Raw genomic sequence first — 23101 nt, forward strand, 5'->3', positions numbered from 1 at the left:
TCAGCTGCTGAGCTGATTCCAGACTTTAACTCTGACGTCATTAGTGACGGAGACATGGAGGATGGAGTCAGAAACATGGAGGATGGAGTCAGATCCTACAGCCTTCTGGACATGAACTAGAGACGCTCTCTTCTCTGTGGAGGTGTTAGTTGGTTTCTGTGAGGTGGGCTGTGCTGATACATCATGTCACGCTAAGGATTGTGGGAAACCTAAAGGCTTCTTAGCACCAGTGAGGGTTCCTAAGCTAAAGGAACCCTGATAGGAAGCATTCATCACTGAGTGCTCTATTCAGACAGCATCATGGAGACGCTGATCCAGTTCTGCTCTGGCTGAAGAGTTCTGACCCAATAGAGATGTTCTGATGGAGCCCCAGAATGGAAGGAGACAGAAAGACCTACGATTGGATGGAGAAATTGTTTGAATCCAAGAGGTTCTGGATTTAAGAACCAAACTTCAACCAGAAAAGTGATTCTTGGGTCGGGTAAAGTCCAACATTCTGTGGCCCGTTTAAACTGTGAATGGTGGTTCTGATGAAAATGGTGTCTGAGCTATGGAGGTCCAAACGGGCCGGGTCTTCTTGTCTGTGGGGAAAGCTTAATACTGCATTACAACCAAGAAGTTCTAAATGCTGATGGAGGCGTTAGTTACTTCCAGACTCACCGGGCCTGGTACCTTCACCTTTAGACCCGGAGGTTCCAAGACTTCTGGAACAACGTGCTCTGGACCGACGGTACCGAAGCAGCGATGGTCGGTCATGATGCACAGAACCACGTTTGGACAAAAGCAGCAGGCCTGCCCACTGCAGGGAAGAAGGTTTGGTGCCGCTGGACGGACCGGACCATGAAGAACGAGCTAAAATGTTTTTATCAAAACATGAAAAATCTGCTGGGAAGTCGAGAGAAATCTGAAACTTTGCTGAAATTAGAGAAAACATCAAACTGTTAAACAGTTTTCACCAAGAAAAGGTTCTGATTTTGTAGAAAGGTTTTCATCTTTATCCTCTTTAACTCTGAATAAAGCGCCGTTAGAAACTGATTTATCCAGTAACAGATAAATAAATCCGTTTGGATCCATCTGGATCTTCAGTGGTTCTGGGACTGAAGTTGTAAAGTTTTACCAGGAAATAATGTTCAGATGAGAGAAAGTTGAGATTGTGTCCCTCAGAGCGTTTTCTAATCAGGAGCTTTTCCTGATAACAGGAACCTGTGATAACGCCTCTGCTGATAAGGCAGCAAAGCCCCCATCATTGTTCTCCATTAATTAGCCTGTACCCTTGGTGGCCCGCCTGTGGTGGCAGATGCTGCTGTGTGTCTGGGGGGGGGGGGTTATTTAACAGAAACGAGACCAGTTTTCCTCTTTACACTTTAGTGAAATCACACAAATATACAAACTCAGCAGAAGGCAATGATATAAAAACGGACTCAGGCCGTTACATGATTCATCTGCAACGATACATTTCAAATCAGACCACAAATAAAAACAAGGCAATGGCATCAACGATGGGCCTGACTACATCCTGGACCGCGCTGCATGGAGGCGGCAGCCCTCAGCTTTTCAGAGGGAACGTAGATGTTTGCAGGCAGAGCGATGGATGGACTGATGGTGGCGCTGCAGAGCTGCGGGCAGCGAGTCATTCCCCCCCCCCCCCCATCAGTCACACGCTGCTGCTATGATACGACCCGGCCGGCTAGCCAACCAGCGGCCAGGTGTGCACCTGTAGGCGGGGCTTAATTAGGCACCTCCCTTTTATCTGAACCAGGAAGTCAGGACAAAGCATTTTAGTTTTTCTGCTAAATGAAATATAAACAACATTCTGGTTTGATCAGCTGCTGATCAAACTAAAACTGAAACGACACGCAGATGTAGAAATAATCATTTTAAGAAGTAACACTTTGCTAACTCCCAGACCTTAACATTTAACTGGTTTCAGCAGCAGCTCTCTCTCTGCTGTGAAGATTAATGGCACCATTTCCTGGTTTTTAATACCTCAGAACTCCTCTTCATCAGGACGAAGAGTCCAGCACCTGCAGCAGTCGGTGTCAGTCTGTTTGCACAGAGCGGTTCTGATCAATCAGATCGATCGGGTCGCTCCAGGTGGAGAGAAACCGACGGCGGATCAATCTGAGGGATTGATCCAAACATTTCTCACATTTCAGAACATAAGTCTGAGCTTCGCCTGGTTCTGGTTCTGGTTCTGAACGAGCAATAAAACCCAAACAGAGAGGGAACAAAATGGGGGTCCAGCCAGTTTAAACCAGCACCAGGATGGATGAGAGGCGGGTCGCGTTGAGCTGCTGCGCTCCAAACCCTCCCACAATAAATAAAAACCATCATAGAAATAAATTAAAATAATAAATATCCCACCACTGAGTGTCTGTGACGTCAGTCTGCCCTGCTTTCTCCAGGAATTAGACCCGGCCCACCCATAAGGCCTTCAGTCTGTTGCCTCCTCAGCTGCATCCAGAGGAGGCACCGCCACAGAGGAAATCCAGCCAATCACGGTTATGCAAAGAGATCTGCGGCTCGTATGATTGGCCGGTTCGTTACCAGAGAAACGGAAAGTTTTCAGCCAGACGTCAGGAAGCCCAGCAGACGGCTGCTGCTGGAAAAGCAAGAAAAGCTTTGCTGGAAACAGCAGGAAGGTTTGGTGGTGGAGGACCTCCTTCTTCTTCTTCTTCTTCTTCTTCTTCTTCTTCTTCTTCTTCTTCCTCTTTAAAAGCCATCCACACCAAACCTCATCCACCATCCTGGTCCTCCTGAGAGGAGGACCAGAATACTGAGCAGTCTTCCTCCTGCTCATTATTCCAGCTGCGTCTCCTCCTTTCACCCACATTCTCCTGCTGCTGTGGAGCATCTCGGTCCGGACAGCGAGGAGGACACGTTCAGACCTCCTCACTAATGAGGTCGACCTGCAGCCTTATTACAAAGAAAGGAGGAAGCAAAGCGAGGATCTGATGGCAGATTTGAAACGATATGAATCAGGTGATTTAAATGCAGCGACTCTGGAAGAAAAGGGATTTTAATTGAGCTGCAGATACGATCGGTGGCTTAACGGCTGAGTTTCCACTGCAGCGGCGCGGCGGCGCAGACACACAGCGGTGGGTGAACAGTGGTGTTGGTACGCTAGTGGCTTCCCTCCCTCTGCTATCAATAATCATCACAAAAGGCAGTCCTGAACCAGAACCCCTCCTCCCTCAGGTCCTTTTGGCCCCAAACAGATTTAAATGACAGTGAAACATCAGCAAGAAAGAAAAGAAAGGTGCTTCGTATCTTTATGGCATCACAGAGAGCCCAAAGAGACAGTTCAGCTGTGCCGAAACCTTTTCTATCACACGTCTGGATGCTCCGCCTCTGCAGGGACTTCAGGTCCCGACTCGGTTCTAAACAAGAATCACATTTGTTCTGATCCGCCGACCTGCTCCTCTCTAGATAACTGAATGAATAAAGAAACGTTTCTGTCGGATCAAAGCGGGAACGTAGCAGGCTGACCGCTGCAGTTCCCACCCTGACCAGCAGATGGCAGTCACTGATGCTAAATAAACCCCAAACCCACAAATTATTTCTACCGCTTTAAAATTAAAACAAATTTCACTGAACATGAAGTCTTCTATGAGGATCTGTCGGCTACGAAACGCCATGAAGAACTGAAAGGAAACGGCTCCAGCTTACTGGACCTGACCCGGTTCTGGGCCAGAATTTAAACGACTTAATGAGAGCATTTAGCAGCCTGAGACGCGGCTCTCTGCGCATCGGCTCGTCTCATTCCTACCCAGTAAAAAAGAAGAAGCTAAAAGCAGAGACGGAACCAGAACCAGAACAGTAAGTACTGCTGACAGAAGGTAGCGGTCCAGCGGACCTGAGCGGGACCGCGGAGCCGGCTGTGTGATGTGAAAACGTTGAAGCACAGCAGACCCAATCAGAGCATCTCACAGTGGGCTCAGGTGTCTCAGGTGGTCCAAACCCTGCAGGCGGACCTACTGAACTCTGGTTCTGCTCATAGAAAAGTACCAAAAAGTCTCGTGGGTTCTGCGTCTTCAGGCTCTCCGTCCTCCTCCGCGCTCAGATGTAAAGTTACGTTCAGCTTTATACAAGTTCGGCTCTAAAATCCACAAAGTTCTGATTACACGTTAACATTTCAGCTTTTTATACTTTTACATCATTTTTAGCTTCATTTTCTTTCTTTTTTTCTTGTTTACAATTATGGCCACCAGTCTTAAGAGTTCTTGGAGTCCGGTCCAGTTTAGCCTCCATTCTCTTTGTTCTGGATCCGGATTTGGTCCAAGTCCAGTCCAGTCCTGAGGGAGATCTGGTCCGGTCTTTGCATGGCACTGGGCTTGTGTTTCTGCACAGTATTTTCCCCGGGGCACGGTTAGCGTGGCGCCGTAAAGCATGGCTGTGATTGGCCGCGTGGATCAGACCGGATCCCAGGTGGTTCTGGCCCTGAAAGTGGTTCTGAAAGCTTGTAAACCAGACGCTGCCGGCGTACCTGTGCTGGAATGTATCAGTTTGTGTCACGACTCGGTGACGTCCACAGTCTTCATTGGTCGGGCAGTACTTCCTCCTGGCCAGCATGGCTGACCAATGAGGAGGCAGGGGGCGGGGTCAGACAGCAGGGGGGGGGGGGGGGGGGCAGGAACGGAGACAGGAAGTGGTCGGTCGGTACGCATGGGGCTCAGTGTGCTGTGGAAAAGCTGATTGTCCAGAGAAAAGTTCTGACTCGGCTTCAGAACCGACGTCTGGCATCAGCGAGGCTCGTCCACTTCAGCGTCATCCTCCTTCCTTAAAGCTTCAAAACAAAAAACACATTCCGGATCAGAACCGGACTCTTTCCTTCAACACCGGCAGCCTGACGTTGTGGCGGCGGAACCAGATCCTTCCCGGTCCGGGTGAATCCGCTCGGAGAGGAGACCCTTCTGTAACCATGAGACCAGGTCCAAGTCCTGGCCCTAAAGTCCTGATGGGTCCCCCCCCCCCCCACTGCTCCTCGCTACCCTGGTTTGGTGGAACCGGATCCAGCTGGTCCCGGTCCAGTTGTAAAAGAATCCGTGTGTCTCAGGAGACAGTCTGGTCCTGATCAGCCAATCAATCCACCTTCAGACCAATAAATTACTGATAGATTGATCGCTGGTGATGCTGAAAGTGTTGCTGTCCGTTCGGTCCGACCCGGTCCGACCCGGTCCGACCCGGCCCGGTTGGGCTGACTGTCCAGAACAACTACCCGCCCCTCCCCGTTCCTTCCTCCTGCGCCCCGTCGCTCCGCCGCCTGGTCTCAGCTGCTGCCAGACATCAGGTTGATGGCTTGCTCCAGTTTGTGCCTCAGCTTGTGTTTCCGACAGTAACCGTCCCGGTCCAGCGCCGTCAGGATCTGCAGGGGGGGGGGCAGAGAGCGGGTCAGGATCTATTCACACGGGATATTCTAAGACCTGTCTGCTGGATGCGCCTGTCTGGGGACCTTGCTGCTCCTCCTACACACAGCACCAGGCTCAGAACTCATTTTCATGGAACACCAGAACCATCTGGGTTTCTCTTCTACGGCACTGATTACAGGATTCTTAGAGCCGTGTGTGACTTTAATCTATGGATCTGTCGTTTTCGTTATTTTAAGTACGCTTCCTGTTTTTAATTTTAACAGATTTGCTCTGGAGACAAACGTAGCTAATTTCTGAAGGAACAATCGGGCCGATTCGTCTGTATTGTACTTTTAGTTTTTGCATATTATGGTACCCTGGGGGGCTACAGAAGAAAACTGCCAAGTTCCCCGCTGCGCATCGTGCCTTTTAGTCTAAACATCCGTCCGTCAGGGATCTAACACCCAGAGAACGCCTGCTAACATGGGGGGGGATAGGGTTAATAATTGAAAGCTCTCCTCAGGACAATCAGCAATGCCTGATAAAATAGGCGTGGCTCTGCCAGTACAGAGAAAGGGCCAGACGGGTTTAACAAACTGAAGCTAAACAGACTGAAACTCTCTAACTTGACCTGCAGTAGCAGCAAAAGGTGTAAAAGTAATTTAAGTGGCAGGACTGAAGGAGGTGGACCTCCAAACGTTAAACAGTCTCACCTCTTCCTTGTACTTGTTGATGTAGAAGTAGAGCTCGTTGAGCGCGCTCAGTGTGTTGAACTCGTTGCCATGAAGGCGGGACTGCTCCACCAGGTAGGCGTCCATGTCCTGATCGCTGATGCTGGGCATCTTGGAGATGTCCCTGTAGTACCTTAATGACACAAACGTCACACACAGGGTTTAGAAAGAAACAATCTGTGGTTAGCGCTTTAAGATCTGATAATAATCCAGCTTCTGGTCCTAAATGAAGCAAAGTCTGGATCTGCCCAATCTTAAGGCTATTTTACACCTACTTCCATCATCAAATCTGAAACTAGATGACTGAAACTTAAAAATAACAGTTTGAAAGAAAAAAGTTAGCTAAAACGTCTGAATGCTAATTTAAATTTGTCAAACTAAGCAACATTATACAATATAATCTATAAAAACCCAGCACATGTGGTCATATCATATTATCAGACCAATAGCTTTTGAAATTATACGTCACTGAGCTGAAAGCTGCTGAAACACGTCTCAAAGTAAAGCTGTATGCAGACGATGTCGTTGTTTTTTAATAAATAATAAAGTACATGAACCATCTGGTAACTGTTTATTACCTGACCTCATCTGTAAAATGCCCGTAATGCTTCTAAAGTTTGGGTTAAAAAACTACAATACAATAAATCCCACATTTAGAAGCGTGACTTTGTAACGTGAAAGTTTAGCCAACATGTTTTCTACCTCTCCACCCAGCTCTTGTAGTTGGGAATGTCCTTAGCGTAGAGCAGCTTGTTGGACGGTGAGTCTTTGCCCAGTCGATGTTCAGATGTTGAGCAGGAGTCCATGAAGGTCTGCGCCACCACCGACAGGCAGGCATCCGTGATGCTGCTCTTATGGATGTCGAACACAAACTGAGGATTCTTTATGACGTTCACCCAGAACCTGAGAGGAAGGCTGCAGACCACAGAGAGGCTTTACTCAGATAGCTGCAGGAAAGCTATCCAGGGAGAACATTCACAGGATCTGGACTCACCAGTTGCTTTTCCAGGTGTGCCGCACATCTGGGTCGGTGATCGCCCGTTTGTCCGCCTGCTCGTCCAAAAAGTCGAACATGTATTTAATCGCCAACGGGAGCGCAGAGCCGCGATGGGCGGTGCTGAACACAGTCTCAAAAAGGTCGTCCACAAACTTCTGCAGAGTCCCCTGGAGATGAAAGGACCAACATACAGACATGAATTTAAGAGTCAAAACGATAAAACATCTTGTATAAAAAGTCTAAATTAGATGCCTGTGCAAGTTCTCAGTTATCTGGGTCATTGCAACAGCAAGCATCAAAATAAAAACATATAACCTGACATTTACGCCAGATTCTTAGGAAAGCTGCTGTGTCTGTCAGGAACTGACCCTCAGAAAACTGGAGGAAAAACAACCTGTTCCTTAAAATAAAAGCTGGAATTCTACATCAGAGCCCATAAAGTAGTTAAATAATCTACAACTTAGAAACCTATCCAAAAGAAGGATTAGAGACAACAGACCTGCCCTCAGACTCCTGTTCTAGATCTACATGCTCCTCTAGCTCAGATCATAAACATCATCAGCTACCATCACTATGCAGACGACACACAGCTCTACATCACCATGTCACCAGGTGACTATGAACCAGTTCAGCCTCTGAGGAAATAGAAGAAATCAATGCAGGAGGAGACTAAATGTTCTTTAACTGAATAAAAACTAAACTGAAGGAATAATTTCTGGACCAATAGAGGAGAGATCCAGAGTTAGCACACAGCTTCAGCAGCTTCAGCTAGGAACCACTGATCAGGCCTGAAACCTGGGAGTAGTGATGGACTCACACCTGAACCTCCTCTTCTACCTGTTTCTGTCTCCATTGAACATGAAATAGTCCTAGAATAAAATCTAATAAAGCTTCTTGCAGATATAAATCAAGCTCTATGGTAAAAGCAGTAAGAATCTACTGGTGAAAGTAAAACCTGTTGGACTCGTTTTGGTATCAAGACAATTATTCTTAATGCTACACTGCCAGACAGAACACGTGTAAAAAAGTAACTCTGGCTTTTACTCAAACCTTGATGATCATATTTTATCATGTGTTCTGGAGGTGTTACCTTGGTGGCCAGCAGTCTGGTCAGGTAGATCTCAGAGACCATCTTGCTGCCCCGGTCTCCTTCTCTCTGGTCGCTGTGCTCGTGATTCTTCACCAGGTGCCACAGTTTAGTTCCTGCAAACAGGCAACGATGGAGTTTCATCCGAGGCAAAGCAAAGTCTACTGAGTGGACCTGCAAAGTCCAGAAGCCCTTAGAAAGATTCAAGTCTACTCCATAACATCTGGTTCTCCGGTGGGGAACAAAGTGAACCACGAGGACCAAACCTTTTAGGTTTTAAATATTAAAAATGCATATATTTTGTCCAACAAAGTGATGCCATGCTCCTGTTGTGGTGGTACCTGTCTCCTGGTCTGGGGTTATCATTGGAGCTCTGGATCTCAGGCTGTCGGGACTGCTGGACGTCCGCAGTAAGGACTCTGATGGCATAAACAACCAGAATTATGGTCTACATGTACTGGCAAACACATTCAAACACCAACATAAACAAGTTTTACTTTGAATTCAGCATAACATTCTTTTTTTCAGTGTCTACAACATGCTTATTTTTTACCCACAGCAAACTGGTTTCAAAGCTCGAATCAGGTAGAAACAGATTCTGGATCTTTGTTGGTCCAAAACCTCAGTTTGACAAAATGTTTGGTAGTTCTTAGGGAAATATAAAGCTGGTTCTTTAAAGGAACCTGCCATGTGTCTGTTGTGCTGTAAACCTTAACAACAGGTTAAAGTGTAGAAATAGAAATTGTACACTAAGACAAAGCGGGCACGACTACAATGCCCACAGTAAGAGACTGCGGACGTTAGCATGCTATCGTTAGCATGCTATCATTAGCATGCTAACTGTTTAATACAATGATGCACAATGACATCAAATAACTTTGCTAATGTTTTCCGTCTAAACATCACATTATGGGCATTCCTTTCACAGGAACCGCTCCCTACTATCCAATCTTCACCGCTGGCAGAGCTAATCGCTAGGGTTGCCCACCCCCCCGTGTTAGCCGGGACGTCCCGTAGTCTGACTGCAGCCTGCGTATTTATGAACACTAGAACGCACTCTTTGCCTCACTCACCTAGACCTAAATAAGGAATTAGCATCGAAGCAGAAAGCACGGTGCGGCTTTCAGCTTTGGCCAAGTCCGCTTATTTTAAGCGAATTGGCTTAAATTAAGCGGACTTAACAAGCTACTTTAAATTATCTTTAAAGTAGCTTGTAAATTTCGTGAGTTGCAGTTTTTTGGGCTTGTTTTCGGATGTGAAGTTGCTTAATTGGGCTGGTCTTTCTTCCAACAGAGCCTCTTTTCCTGATTATCGGGCCGTGCAACAAGAACTAATTAATGCTGGATAATAATGTGTGCGTTAAAGGGTGATGCATTTTAGTACAATTATATTTAATTTATTGTAATTTCCTTGGGTTTCTTTAAGAAAAAAGGGAGACCTGACCGATTCCTGGGCTTCATAATAACACTAATGATGAAATACTTCAAGTCATTTATTTAGGTAAGTTTTCCCTCTGTGGGACTAGAAAGGGAAATATTCGATTTTTACTGTTTGCTTTATTTATACTAACAACGGTATTTTCAGGAAATGCGTTAGGATTCTGAGGACCTATAAAGAGCTTAATAGCTTCTCTGCTCCTGATTCTATCCCAGGGATCTTTCCAGCACAGCATCATCTCCACCTACAGTCACGTGAATGATGCTGGAGTTGAGCTATTTTAATCTGAGGCCCTCCTGGTGTTGCTCCAGACTCACTGAACCCTGCTGAAAGAGTTAGGAAATAACAGCAGCGGGGTTCTGATGAGCTCTGCAGGTTAGCTGGGCTCCAGGGACGACCCACCAGGTTCTGATCCATCTACACACAGGCTGGTAAATTAGACCAGGTTCAATGGAGGATGGTCAGGTGCAGCTTACCGTATCTGCTGAGGGATCTGGTGAAGGTGAAGGAGTTGGCGATGTTGTAGGCAGAAACCTGCTTCTGGACCAGCGCCACCAACGAGCCGTCTGTTACCTGGCAACGCACAGCCACACATCAGTCAGTCGGCGAGCGGCGCCATCAGTCAGCGGACTAATTGTCCTCTCAATCAGCCGATTCTTATCCTGTCAACAATCTCGATGTACTGTGAGCGAGTCGCTGCAGGAGCTGATGAAGAAGCGGGCCTGATCCGGAGGTCCGCCTGAGAGCGAGGCAGCGCGGTCCGCCTGACGTTTTAATTCAGCAGGAGGGAATGTTTTCAGACCCGCTGCTGTTCTCAGTATAATTATCTTCCTCTGACTGCGATCGGCTCTAATCATCCCTTCAGTCCTGCTGTTTCCACATTTGAGCTCTAATGAACAAACAGCCATCCTGGCTCTGAGCCCAGCTAGGAAATGAAACCGTCACAGTGAACCCAGCCCCGCCTCAGCCCAGCAGCACCTGCTATGACCAGACTGTGTCACTCCTTACTGAACAGAAACTGCTCCTTCCATCAGGATTAGCAGCAGAACCTTCTGAACGGGTTTAGATCTCTGCAGTAGAGACCTGCTCCTGACCAGAAACGCTGTACCTGGTAGTGCGCCAGCGTGTTCAGCCTCTTCCAGTCGCTCTCTATCTTCGTCGTCACGTCTTCATCCTGCAGGATGATCCGGGTCAGTCGACCCTGCCGCCACTCTGAGGACACAACACAGAAGCAAAACCTGAACGTAGGAACGGGTCGGAAACGCCCCTGAACCCTCCAGCAAGCTGTCAGACTTTGCTCTAGCATGAGGTCATGTGATCGGGAGGTCATGTGACCAGGAAGTCATGTGATCAGGGGGTCATGTGATCAGGGGGTCATGTGATCAGGGGTCATGTGACCAGGAGGTCATGTGACCAGGAAGTCACGTGGTCAGGAAGTCATGTGATCAGGAAGTCACGTGGTCAGGAAGTCATGTGATCAGGAAGTCATGTGATCAGGGGGTCATGTGATCAGGGGTCATGTGACCAGGAAGTCACGTGGTCAGGAAGTCATGTGATCAGGAGGTCATGTGATTAGGAGGTCACGTGATCAGGAAGTCATGTGATCAGGAGGTCGTGGTCAGGAAGTCATGTGATCAGGAGGTCATGTGGTCAGGAAGTCATGTGGTCAGGAGGTCATGTGATCAGGAGGTCATGTGATCAGGAAGTCATGAGGTCAGGAGGTCACGTGATCAGGAAGTCACGTGGTCATGAAGTCATGTGACCAGGAAGTCACGTGGTCAGGAGGTCATGTGACCAGCATGTTATGTGGTCAGGAGGTCACGTGACCAGGAGGTCATGTGGTCAGGAAGTCATGTGATCAGGAAGTCGTGACCAGGAGGTCATGTGACCAGGAAGTCATGTGACCAGGATATCATGTGACCAGGAAGTCACGTGGTCAGGAAGTTACGTGGTCAGGAAGTCATGTGATCAGGAGATCATATGGTCAGGAGGTCACGTGGTCAGGAAGTCATGTGACCAGGAAGTCATGTGACCAGGAAGTCATGTGACCAGGAAGTCCCGTGATCAGGAGGTCACGTGACCAGGATATCATGTGACCAGGATATCATGTGACCAGGAAGTCACGTGGTCAGGAAGTTACGTGGTCAGGAAGTCATGTGATCAGGAGATCATGTGGTCAGGAAGTCATGTGACCAGGAAGTCACGTGGTCAGGAAGTTACATGGTCAGGAAGTCATGTGATCAGGAGATCATGTGGTCAGGAAGTCACGTGATCAGGAAGTCACGTGGTCAGGAGGTCATGTGACCAGGAAGTCATGTGACCAGGAAGTCCCGTGATCAGGTCACGTGACCAGGAAGTCATGTGACCAGGAAGTCATGTGACCAGGAAGTCCCGTGATCAGGAGGTCACGTGACCAGGATATCATGTGACCAGGATATCATGTGACCAGGAAGTCACGTGGTCAGGAAGTTACGTGGTCAGGAAGTCATGTGATCAGGAGATCATGTGGTCAGGAAGTCATGTGACCAGGAAGTCATGTGGTCAGGAAGTCACGTGATCAGGAAGTCATGTGATCAGGAGGTCATGTGACCAGGAAGTCATGTGGTCAGGAGGTCATGTGATCAGGAAGTCACGTGGTCAGGTGGTCATGTGATCAGGAAGTCACGTGATCAGGAGGTCATGTGGTCAGGAAGTCAGTTGGTCAGGAAGTCATGTGACCAGGAAGTCACGTGGTCAGGAGGTCATGTGGTCAGGAAGTCACGTGGTCAGGAGCACATACCAAGGTCCATGTCGTCAGCCTGCGGTCTCTGAGAGAACGGGATTCCTTTGTAGACGGCGTCCAGCAGCTTGTCTTTGACCTGGGTCACCGTGTCACAGTTCAGAACCTTCACCGGCACCTCGGTTCCGGCTTCGCCCTCCGGAGGGATGCACATCAGCGTCTGAAGGAGAGACGGCAACGTCACAGAGGGAAAGCTTTGTGCTCCAGAACCATCTGCAGTGAATCTATGGTTCTGGTTCTGAATTACTCTCCTTATATCCAGAAATCTTTGAATGGTTTAAGAAACCCGGTGAGACTAGAGCCTAATGTCTGACCCAGTCCTGGTCCAGATCTGGGAGCAGCACCACAGAAAGCGACAGGTTTCTACGGTTCTGGTTGAGCGGGCCGTGGAAGATCCCTTAAGGCTCAGTGATGAGCCAGACTCCACCAAGACCAAGATGGCGGCGCGAGTACATCGCGAGGCTCACGGTCTCTCCAGATTCTGCAGTTTCGTGGTGTTTTTCCTGCTCATTTCGGGTCTAAATGTGCAGAACAGTTGTGTGCTTACATCGTACACCCGATGTGAGCTTTTGGATATTGGATTACGAACTTCTGACAGTTTTATGGACAACCTTCGACTCCTTCCTGAGATCGGCAGAACACCCGAGGCTTCGCACTCAGCTCGGCCGGGTGGAAGTGCCCCTAGGTGGCGCAGAGATTGTAAACAAAGCGGGGGAAACGCGGAGGACTAAGAGCTAGGCTAAAGCTAACACCAAACTGGCTCTCTTTACCCAGCATTCTCCTTGCCAATGTACGGTCGCTGCTGAACAACTCAACATTACATGCAGCAAGAGACTTTTGAACTGAAATGTCCTAATTTTCACAGAAACACAATTCTGCCTATAGTAATAGCCACCTGTACATATATTCATAGTACATCTAAACTCTGTTATAATAATCATCTGTATTTATGCTACTGTACATATCTGTAAAACTCTATTCACAGTAATATCCTCCTGCTATTGCAGTTAGACCTAAACTGCATTTCGTTGCCTTGTACCTGTGTAATGACAATAAAGTTAAATCTAATCTAATTAGGTTCTGAAACTGGATGTTGGGGAGATGAAGACCAGCTGCAGAACCCTTGGGACCGGTGCAACAGAACCCTGAGGAAGGAGTTAAAAGGATCCACAACCTTTAGTTTATTTCAGTCTAAATAATCCGGGTGAGAAGAGGGACGTACAGATCAGCCGTTGAAGGTCCGATTGGGCCGGCTCACTCCATATCTACCCACTTTCATGAAGTCGATTTATGGCTGGTTCCGGTCCAGTTAGCCTAGCTTAGCTGCAGGGAACTATTTGTCAGTGGCGAGCCGGCGGATGGACACGCTGCTCATGAGGGAGAAGCTTTACCAGCTGCTTGTAGTCGATCTGCTGCCGGATGAGCTTGTCTTCGCTCAGGGAGTAGCGAGCCTCTCCTGTGATGGCGTCAATCGGACCTTTCTCCATCTGCTGCTTTATGGCGCAGTACAGCATGAAGAGAGGCTCACCGGCACACTCCTGGAGGAGAGGGGGGGCGTTAGCAGGTCAGCTTTAAATAAATGCACTTCTCCTATAATCTGATTGGTCGGCTGGACTCCAGGGGCGGAGCTTCAGACGTCAGCTGATTCAGGATAAAGGGCGAGGAGGGGATGGAGTACCTTAAGGAATCGATGCAGCAGGAAGGTGAACCAGTTGGTCAGCATCTTCTCAGCAACTGACTCCGTTCTGAGGAGAGAAAGGTCAAAGGTCAGACGGGGATCTACTCAGTGATCCGGGCCTGGATCGGTCAGAATATAGTGGACCTCCTGAGCAGCAGCTTGGGATGGTTTCTGTTCTCCAGGTTCTTCTCGATCAGATCGGCCAGCAGTTGCTTCAGCACCACCGTGGCGTACTCCATCCGACCCTGAGGAGACACAGACACCATGATTCCTGCTGAGCTTCTGGAAGGTCACGCCTTTTCCTGACCTATAACAACCACAGAAGCTGCGTGAGTTCTGGTCCGGGTCTGAGGCTTCAGCCTGATACCTGCAGAGCGGCCATCAGCAGCGAGGCTACGTTCCCTCGGTCCCTCATGGAGAAGGACCTCTGAGCCTCCAGGGTGTGGATGAAGGTGAGCAGGAACATCTTGTTGTTGAGCAGCTGGCTGAAGAGACGCAGAGCTTTCTCCACGTTAGCAGGAGACTGCAGGAACAACGCAGCTGTGAGTGACTGAAGTGCTGATCAGTGACAGGCTGGGATGGGTTTCAGTCATACGCACATCAAGCTCTTTGAGGACGGGGTGCTCCTCTATACCAGGAAACATCACCCTCATGGTGTAGGTGCGATACTCCAGGAAGGGGATCTTCACTCCGTCCATGTCATTGGTCAGCTCTTGGATGTCTGTCTGCAGTTCTGCGAAAGCTGTCGGATGGAGAGACGGCCGTTAGATTCATCACTGACTCACCAAGGAGACAAGGAAGGAAAGAAGGACGCACCTTCTTTGCACTCCAGCGCCACCCGGCTTTCCAAGTTGTCCATCTGCAGCTGCAGCCGTTTCAGCGTCCTGTCAGCATCTCGAGTTTTCCTCTTATAGGCGATCAGCACGGCGATGATGGCGATAAGCAGGACGCCTCCGCCCGCTCCGATGCCGATGATGGCGGGCAGCGTCAGGGTGTTGTCGGAGTAAATATGGAGAATACCTGGATAGTACTCCAGACCACCCACCTGGATCTATTGGTACAATTATCAGACAGGTTAATTTCCACTGTTATGCTGATGATACTCAGCTATATTTATCCATAAATCCTGATGAATCCAATCAGTTACTTCGACTGCAGTCATGTCTTGATGACATCAAAAGCTGGATGACTTTAAATTTCCTGCATTTAAATTCTGACAAGACAGAAGTTATAATCTTTGGGCCAGAGTCCTCAAAAAATAAACTTGTTAATCAATCACTTAATCTGGATGGCATTAACTTGGCCTCTGGTAATAAAGTAAAAAATCTTGGTGTTATTTTTGACCAAGACATGTCATTTAAATCCCATATTAAACAGGTTTCCAGAGTTTCCTTTTTTCACCTCCGGAATATCGCCAAAATTAGAAACATTCTGTCCAGGAGTGATGCTGAAAAACTAGTCCATGCATTTGTTACTTCAAGGCTGGACTATTGTAATTCTTTACTATCAGGAATTCCACAAAATGCAGTTCAAAGCCTTCAGCTGATCCAAAATGCTGCAGCAAGAGTTCTGATGAAAATCAACCAGAGGGATCATATTTCTCCAATTTTAGCTTCCCTTCATTGGCTTCCTGTTAAATCAAGAATAGAATTTAAAATTCTTCTTCTAACGTATAAAGCCCTTAATAATCAAGCTCCATCATATATCAGAGCTCTGATTACCCCGTATGTTCCTAACAGAGCACTTCGCTCTCAGACTGCAGGTCTGCTGGTGGTTCCTAGAGTCTCTAAAAGTAGAATGGGAGGCAGATCCCTTAGCTATCAGGCTCCTCTCCTGTGGAACCAACTCCCAGTTTTGGTCCGTGAGGCAGACACCCCGTCTACTTTTAAGACTAATCTTAAAACTTTCCTTTGTGACAAAGCTTCTAGTCAGAGTGGCTCATGTTACCCTGAGCTATCTCTATAGTTATGCTGCTATAGGCTTAGGCTGCTGGAGGACATCAGGGTCTATTTCTCTCACTCTGCTGAGTTCTCCTACTGCTCTCCAATCTGCATTGTTTGTTGTTATTTCAGCTTTTAACTTTTTGTTCTCTGTCATTTTTCTCTTCATAGAAGGTACACCTGGTCTGGCGTTCTGTTAGCTGTGACATCATCAGGGGAGGCAGATCATCCACTATTACCATCTAACATAGAAAGTACTCCTGGGTCAATGTGAGCTTCTGTGCTTTCTGTGTCTCTGCTCTGTCTTCTCTAAGCCCCAGTGGGTGGAGGCAGATGAGCGTTCACACTGAGCCTGGTTCTGGTTCTGCTGGAGGTTCTCCTCCCTGTTAAAGGGGAGTTTTCCTCTCCACTGTCGCTTCATGCATGCTCAGTATGAGGGATTGCTGCAAAGCCATCAACAATGCAGACGACTGTCCACTGTGGCTCTACGCTCTTTCAGGAGGAGTGAATGCTGCTTGGAGAGACTTGATGCAACCTGCTGGGTTTCCTTAGAGAGGAAACTTTCTCACCAACCTGGAGGATCTGATGGAGTCTGATTTATAATAAACGGTGAGACAATGTGTTGCAAATTGGAGCTCTAGAAATAAACTGAATTGAAATTAGAAATTTTTTATAGATATTTTAAAAATACTTAGTTTTTAGATAAAAATGTTTTTTTAATATCAATTTGCCCACAAAAAAAATAAAACAATCATGTCAACACAAAGAAATCAGTAATAATAATACATATATTTTACTGTATTTAAATCTTAAATCTATGTATTAAATGTATATATTATTACGATTCTTAAAAAATAGAGATATTTGTTAATTAGAAATGCTATTTGTTAGCTACAAAGCATCACTGTAAAACATTTTTATAACTGAAATGCAGAAATACATTTTACCAATGAATAACAATGCCATAGAAAGACAAGAAAGCTATATTATTCTTGATATTGAATTCTGTAATAAATGCCCTTAATGAAAGCATGAAGGTGTTTTCCAGCTCCTGCTGACGTTCAGGTGAGTTTAATAATATCTCAGTTCTTTGGACCATTAATGTTTCATTAAAGCCTTCCTTCTTTGCAGCGTGTAAATATCGATTTATCAGCAGCTGAAAGTCGTTTGAACAAAGCGATGAATTAATGATGAGCCTCTGATGTTTAATAATCAATCATGTTAATAATGGATGAATGGCTGTCAGTGATTTCATATTAAACGCATGTCTCTCTGCGCTGACTCAGCAGAAATAAAGCCGCCTCTCTTTATTCCACCGATGGCTCTGCAGCTCCTCAAAACAGCCTTTAGACGTTATTTTAAAATCATTATGATTATCTAGCTTTCTTCTGGTTGTTTGAACGTTGTTGTGCTCACTGACTGAAGCCGGTCGTGGAGAAGCGGCTTCATTACGTCCTCTGAGGCGATGCAAACATAAATCTGTGTGTGTTTGTGTGCAATGTGTGATATCAGAGCAATTACCCTTGACTCCCTGTGGCTAAACTTAATGACTTTCACCTTTACCGCTTCCTCCTCCTGCTTTATGCTCTGCACACTGAATCCTGACGTTCCTGCCGCTGTAAACCCGCCCAGGAGCTGCCGGTGGCAGCTGGCCCATAGGGGGCGCTAGGGCGCAGCAGGCCTTATTCCATCAATCTCAGTCTTAATAGTGTGTGTCTACATGCAATCTGAATTTTTTAAACAATATTTCCATTAACTTACTCTCATTTAACAGTGAATTTCCACATCAGACTGCATTGTTTCTACTGACAGCGCCCCAGAAGTGCAGCGAAATAGTCAATCACGTACGTTTGCTAGGTGAAATTAATAAATATTACAATCAGCATTGCTGAATTTAATGTCGCCCCTGCTACAGAAAAAAGTTTTGGAAAAAATCAAAGACTGGAGATCCGACAAGCCCGACGGAACCATCATCCAGCAAAACCAGGAGATGCCAGCAGGACTTTGTGCAGGACTCAAGCAGAAGCGTGGACAATGAATTTATCTGAAGTCTGGAAATATAATTGGCAATAATTCTAACGCCACCGCAGGTTTGGGAAATAAATCCCTGGACGGTTTTCAGGGCTTAATCAGGAATTGGATCTGGGAGGCTGGTTCTGACCCGGCTGAGCTGCACCGGGGACCTGGTGAGGAGCCACAAAGACGAGGAGAACATTGGGTTCAGATTGTCACATAAGACCTAAGCCTCCTGACTGACATGTAATAGTGATGTCTGACCGGTCTGGCCCCTGGGTGCCTCCCTTTGAGGGGGGGGGGGGGGGACCTCAGGAAGGCCCAGAACTCGCTGGAGGGACTAAATGTCCGGTCTGAGAACGGCTGGGAGGAAGTCAGTGAGGAGAGGGAGGTCTGGGGTTCCCTCCTGGACCCGATCTCAGATAAGCGGAGGATGGACGGACGGGACGATAGGAATAGTTAGAGTTACTGTGATCAGATCATTGGTTGCATTTCTAAAGATGCAGAGCTGCTTCAGAGACAGACGTCTGAATCCAGGGTGCATAAAGCAGCGTCATCACAGATCCTTCCTCCCAGACTTTAGAGTCATCTCCCTACTGGATCAATGAGTATTTACATACTGGTTCATGCTGGTTCTTCCAGATTATGATTATTTATCATCCTGCTCACCACAACTCGCTGCTCTCCGGTAAGATCAGGAGAATCACAGAGCAGCTGGTTCTCAGAGATGGTCAGCAGGCAGGGAGACTCCCCGATGAGGACCGTGTAGTTCAGCCGGCTGCTGCCGGGCGCCGCCGGGATCAGGTTTTTACCCTGAAACGCACAACGAGCCCGTTAGGCCGGCTCAGGTGAAAGCCCGCCGCATCACTTCCTGTGACCTCTCACCTTCAGGATGATGGGGGAGCCCGGTTTCACCTCCAGGATCCCAGAGGTTCCCAGCAGATCGAATGTGGGGTTTGGGTAGTGGGTGAAAGGGGTGGAGTTTAGGACGAGTAGAGAGGACACCTGCACAGGTGGAGAAAATAACAAACAGGTTGAATTTACAGACAAGCCAACATTATATTTTACAGATTCAGCTTTTTAAAGAGAACATAAATAATGCATACAATACGCTTAAAGTCTGTAAATCTGCAACAGGGTCTGGATTTGTTTGGTCTGCTTCTTGACTTCTGGAGCATCTCTGAAACGAGACCTGAGCACCAGAGTTGATCTCAGCTGCTCTCAGGTTTCCAGAGAGGTGAAGATCTTCTCACATTAACCCTCAGTGCTCCATCACACTGGAAACCAAACTCTTCTTAGATGTTTGGCCTTGGAGGACGATCCCACAACTCATGCCTGGAGGAGCAGCAGCGGACCACGATCCTGGGCACCACACTCTTAGATGTCCAGACATTCAGTAAGAAGATCACAGCCCCAGTCTTCAGCTGGCTTGGACTTTTAATCTGTCCTTGGTTTTCAAAAGAAACCTTTTTGCTGATGCGCCGCCATGCTGCCAGTGTGGAGAAAACCTTGGAGAGCCTTAGAAGATTTCCTGGAGCTTCTCGGACTTCTCTGAACGTTCTTCTCTGCAGTGGAGCCGCTCATCTTGACGTTCCTGATGATCCACGTTGTTTCCTTCACCTGAGGCTGTTTTGATCCGAACCGATGATCCGGAGGAGCCCTTTGCAACTACCAGGAGATAATGACCCACCTGCAGTGCTCTCTGATGGCCATCGGCCTGATCATTAGATTAAAGGAATGATTTCAGACCCAAACTTCAACAAGGTCCAAACCTGCAGCTTCACACCAATAAAGGAAAGCAAAGGAACTACCTGCAGTGTCTCTACTCTGCAGGTGGAGGGTTCCTGTTCATCAGGAACCAAACGTGAATATTAGCTTCTCGCTACACTCCGGTATATTTCTAATTGCTCTGCAGATGCTGGCCGTGTCTAAGCAGTCTGCTGATGCAGAACCTCCTCAGCATCCCTCGCTGACCGAGCCTCACCTGGTCAAAGATGAAGCCGAACTCATCGGGCCGCAGCGCCCCCTCTGGCGGGTTGGGTTTGTTGTAGATCAGACCGGGGGCCAAACAGGTCATGGTGCTGTCGTTGAGCACGGTGCAGTACTGGTGGGCAGAGAGAAAGACGTGAGGAAGAGGAGGGACGGAAACAACGAGGAAGCAGGCAACAGTGGGCGATGAAAGGTTCTTACATTACTAGTCTCCACTCCTGCATATTTGGCTCGGACTTTGGGCTCCTGGATGGTCTGAAGGTGGGTTCCTGTCACTGTTATCACTGTGCTGCCACTGGAGAAACACAGACTGGCTTCAGATAAGGCTCGTTACTTCAGCTTATAGCTTCACAGCAGCTACTTCTTCTTTAACATAGAAAGTACTCCTGGATCAGTGCCTCTGTGTCTATCAGAACCAACAATCTTTATGTCACCATAATGAAATTCTGTTCAGAAAGCAGCCAGACACAGCATAATGTCTGGCCTAAAATAACGTAATTAACTTTAAATCTGTTTGTGTATTTCTGTAAACTGAATGGATCTTTTCATAAAGTGCGTTTAAACAACATTCAGTGGGAATCTGTGTTATCATCCATTACTGAGCTGATCTGGAGGACTCACTTCAGGATGGTCCAGTTGGGTTCGATGCTGGAGATGGTCGGGTCCTCGGTGTAGATGTAGCTGACGTCAGAGTTGGTCACCTCGGCCCTATCGATCATCAGACGCACAGGGGCGGGGCCAGTGCTAGACAAGGAGGCGGGAGTTATGCAGACTATCTCCCGATTGGTGCGTCTGCAGAAGAAGAAAATCGTTATTATTAGTTCCTCGGGGTTCCATATAGGGTTCTGTAACTTTAATCTTCTGAGTCTTCCTCAAATGCTGAGATACATTTTTATGCAGATGACACAATTATCTACTGGTCCTCTCTGATAGTACATGAAACACTTGAAACTCTCCCGTCTTTCCTTGATGCTATAATAGTTGACAAACGGACCTTAAACTGTGTGAACTGGTTACCTTTGGGAGGCTGAAGTCAGTTTTACTGGAGCAACAGAGGAGTTCAGCGTAACGGTTGATGTTCATGTGGTTTCATGGGTCACCATTAATTGAAGTTCTTTTGTTTTTCTTTTCATATTCTTGCTATTTTCTGCCTCAGTGAACACGTTTCTTGTCTTAAAGCAGCACCGTGTAACGTTCAGCCACTAGGGGCGCTAGACCTGTGACTTGCAGGTCTAGCGCCCCTAGTGGCCGCTGGCAGAACTGCACAGACGAGGCCTCACTCACCCCTAGACCAAATCCTCCATCAGAGAACCACAAATATGGCCGATCAGGTAATTTCTGTTTTGCTTTGTTATGGCAGCGTGAGCTCAGTCTGCCGTAACCCAGAATGGGTCAGAATGGGTCAGAATGGGTCATGTGACCCCATTCAGCGCCGGATCCAACCCTCTCAAGTTACATAGGTGAGTTTTTGAGAAGCACGGCCTGCATGGAGCATCTATACGCACCAGGTGCTGCATGCTCACCTGAAAATCACTGAATATATCTCAAATGAATTTATACAGTGCTGCTTTAAGTGAGAATTTTTTTAAGGATCTACCTTGATCCAGGTAGATCCTTCAGATTCCGTAAAGTATAAAAATAAGTGACCTGCTCAGATGGACTCACGTTACAAAGAGACACTCCTCCTTGTGGATGTAGACGGTGACGCCGCTGCCAGAGTCCAGGTGTCGACCAATCACGGTGAGCCTGGTTCCTCCAGAAACCGGCCCCTTCAGTGGGCGAATCCTGGTAAAGCTCGGGCTCTGAGGGGGAACCGGAGGAAGGACTTAAAGGTCTCCTTCCAGCAACTTTTCACCACGGAACAAATAAAATGAACTCCTATCTAAAATCTGGACGAGTTTGCACAAATTACCGCCCACAAAAGTTCTGGCTGTGCTACAAAGTTGTACTGCATAGAACCCGATCAGTCTCAATCACATGTCCTGATGCTGAAGCAGCACCTCTGCTTCCAGTGCTGAGTCTGGCTTTAAAGGTTACGGTTGTCTGGCCGCAGAACAAACCAGACCAGAGGAACACTCACCACGAACGAGTACGTCTGGGTTGACAGAGTCCGGTACTCGGCGCTGCAGACACCGATGCACAGCTCCACGGGTCCGCCGGGCGAGTGGGGCAGGAGGGCTTCAGCCATGTCGCACACGATCCTGCAGACGACGCGGGACAGAGTCAGAAACTCGCCTCAGAGCCGCCTCTCATTCACACGGCCTCCACTGACCTCTCAGCGCTGACGTAGAGCGACGGCACCGGGTTACAGCGAACCCCGGCCACCTGGATGTGAGTGATCTCCTTCACCTGCAGACCCAGGTTCTCCCCCTCAATGGTCACACGGGTCCCCCCCTCCCGGGGTCCGGTCAGAGGATCGATCTGCAGCAGAGCGCCGTCAGGTAATAACCGGATCATTTACACTAATTAAAACCAGGTGCTGCAGCAGATCTACCTTGGTGATGCGCGGGTGGCTGCAGCGCACGTTGTGTCGACCGTGGTGCATCCAGTTCTGCTCGGCCGAGGGGCAATGCTGCCGCAGGAGGCACTTCCTGCTCTCCATGCACCACCCACATTCAAAGACGGACGGCGCCTTGAGGCACTGCCCGCAGCTGGAGCGCTGAGCTTCACACTTATACAGCAGCGCTGAGGAGAACGCCACCGACCCAAACACACACAATCAGAACCAGGCTCTGCTCACAACCTTCATTTTTAACCCTACTTCAGATTTTCTCAGACAAATTATCCATCGAGCTCCATCTTATCTTTTACATTCTTATTTTAATGTAAAACAGAGGATAAATTGTAGAAAACGTGAATGCTCTCTTTGTTAAGGAATACCTTTCATGAAGGCAGGTTTGTCGATCAGGAAATCTCCATCCCAGACGATGGAGAAGTCCACCTGGAGATCTCCAGCCTCGTCTCCTTCGTACGTATACTGCAGAAACACACACAGATGTTTCACCACCAGGCCTTCAGACATGAACGTTCCTGCTGATAACAACCAGTCAGCAGGAAAACATCTCAATTAAAACGAGAAACCAGAGAGATGCACAGAAGGGT

General features: G+C 47.7%; 1 protein-coding gene across 1 annotated transcript in view; it reads right to left on the reverse strand.

Annotated features, from left to right (window-relative positions):
• Positions 1 to 2711: 2711 nt before the first annotated feature.
• Positions 2712 to 23101, reverse strand: part of plxna3 (plexin A3) — an 88216-nt gene continuing 67826 nt past the window's right edge. The window contains exons 14-38 of the mRNA XM_036143551.1: positions 22880 to 22976; positions 22494 to 22684; positions 22272 to 22420; positions 22080 to 22200; positions 21665 to 21801; positions 20621 to 20791; positions 20201 to 20294; positions 19995 to 20114; positions 18896 to 19015; positions 18680 to 18823; positions 14874 to 15108; positions 14657 to 14799; positions 14425 to 14580; positions 14202 to 14302; positions 14058 to 14124; positions 13771 to 13917; positions 12380 to 12539; positions 10709 to 10812; positions 10077 to 10173; positions 8505 to 8582; positions 8167 to 8279; positions 7074 to 7243; positions 6782 to 6994; positions 6062 to 6212; positions 2712 to 5365 (exon numbers count right to left, since the gene is read on the reverse strand). Of these exons, the coding sequence (XP_035999444.1) occupies positions 5270 to 5365; positions 6062 to 6212; positions 6782 to 6994; positions 7074 to 7243; positions 8167 to 8279; positions 8505 to 8582; positions 10077 to 10173; positions 10709 to 10812; positions 12380 to 12539; positions 13771 to 13917; positions 14058 to 14124; positions 14202 to 14302; positions 14425 to 14580; positions 14657 to 14799; positions 14874 to 15108; positions 18680 to 18823; positions 18896 to 19015; positions 19995 to 20114; positions 20201 to 20294; positions 20621 to 20791; positions 21665 to 21801; positions 22080 to 22200; positions 22272 to 22420; positions 22494 to 22684; positions 22880 to 22976 (3375 nt within the window). The 3' untranslated portion in view covers positions 2712 to 5269. The remainder of the gene's footprint in view (positions 5366 to 6061; positions 6213 to 6781; positions 6995 to 7073; positions 7244 to 8166; positions 8280 to 8504; positions 8583 to 10076; positions 10174 to 10708; positions 10813 to 12379; positions 12540 to 13770; positions 13918 to 14057; positions 14125 to 14201; positions 14303 to 14424; positions 14581 to 14656; positions 14800 to 14873; positions 15109 to 18679; positions 18824 to 18895; positions 19016 to 19994; positions 20115 to 20200; positions 20295 to 20620; positions 20792 to 21664; positions 21802 to 22079; positions 22201 to 22271; positions 22421 to 22493; positions 22685 to 22879; positions 22977 to 23101) is intronic.

This window comes from Fundulus heteroclitus, chromosome 1 (assembly GCF_011125445.2).
Source record: "Fundulus heteroclitus isolate FHET01 chromosome 1, MU-UCD_Fhet_4.1, whole genome shotgun sequence".
Taxonomy (NCBI): Eukaryota; Metazoa; Chordata; class Actinopteri; order Cyprinodontiformes; family Fundulidae; genus Fundulus; species Fundulus heteroclitus.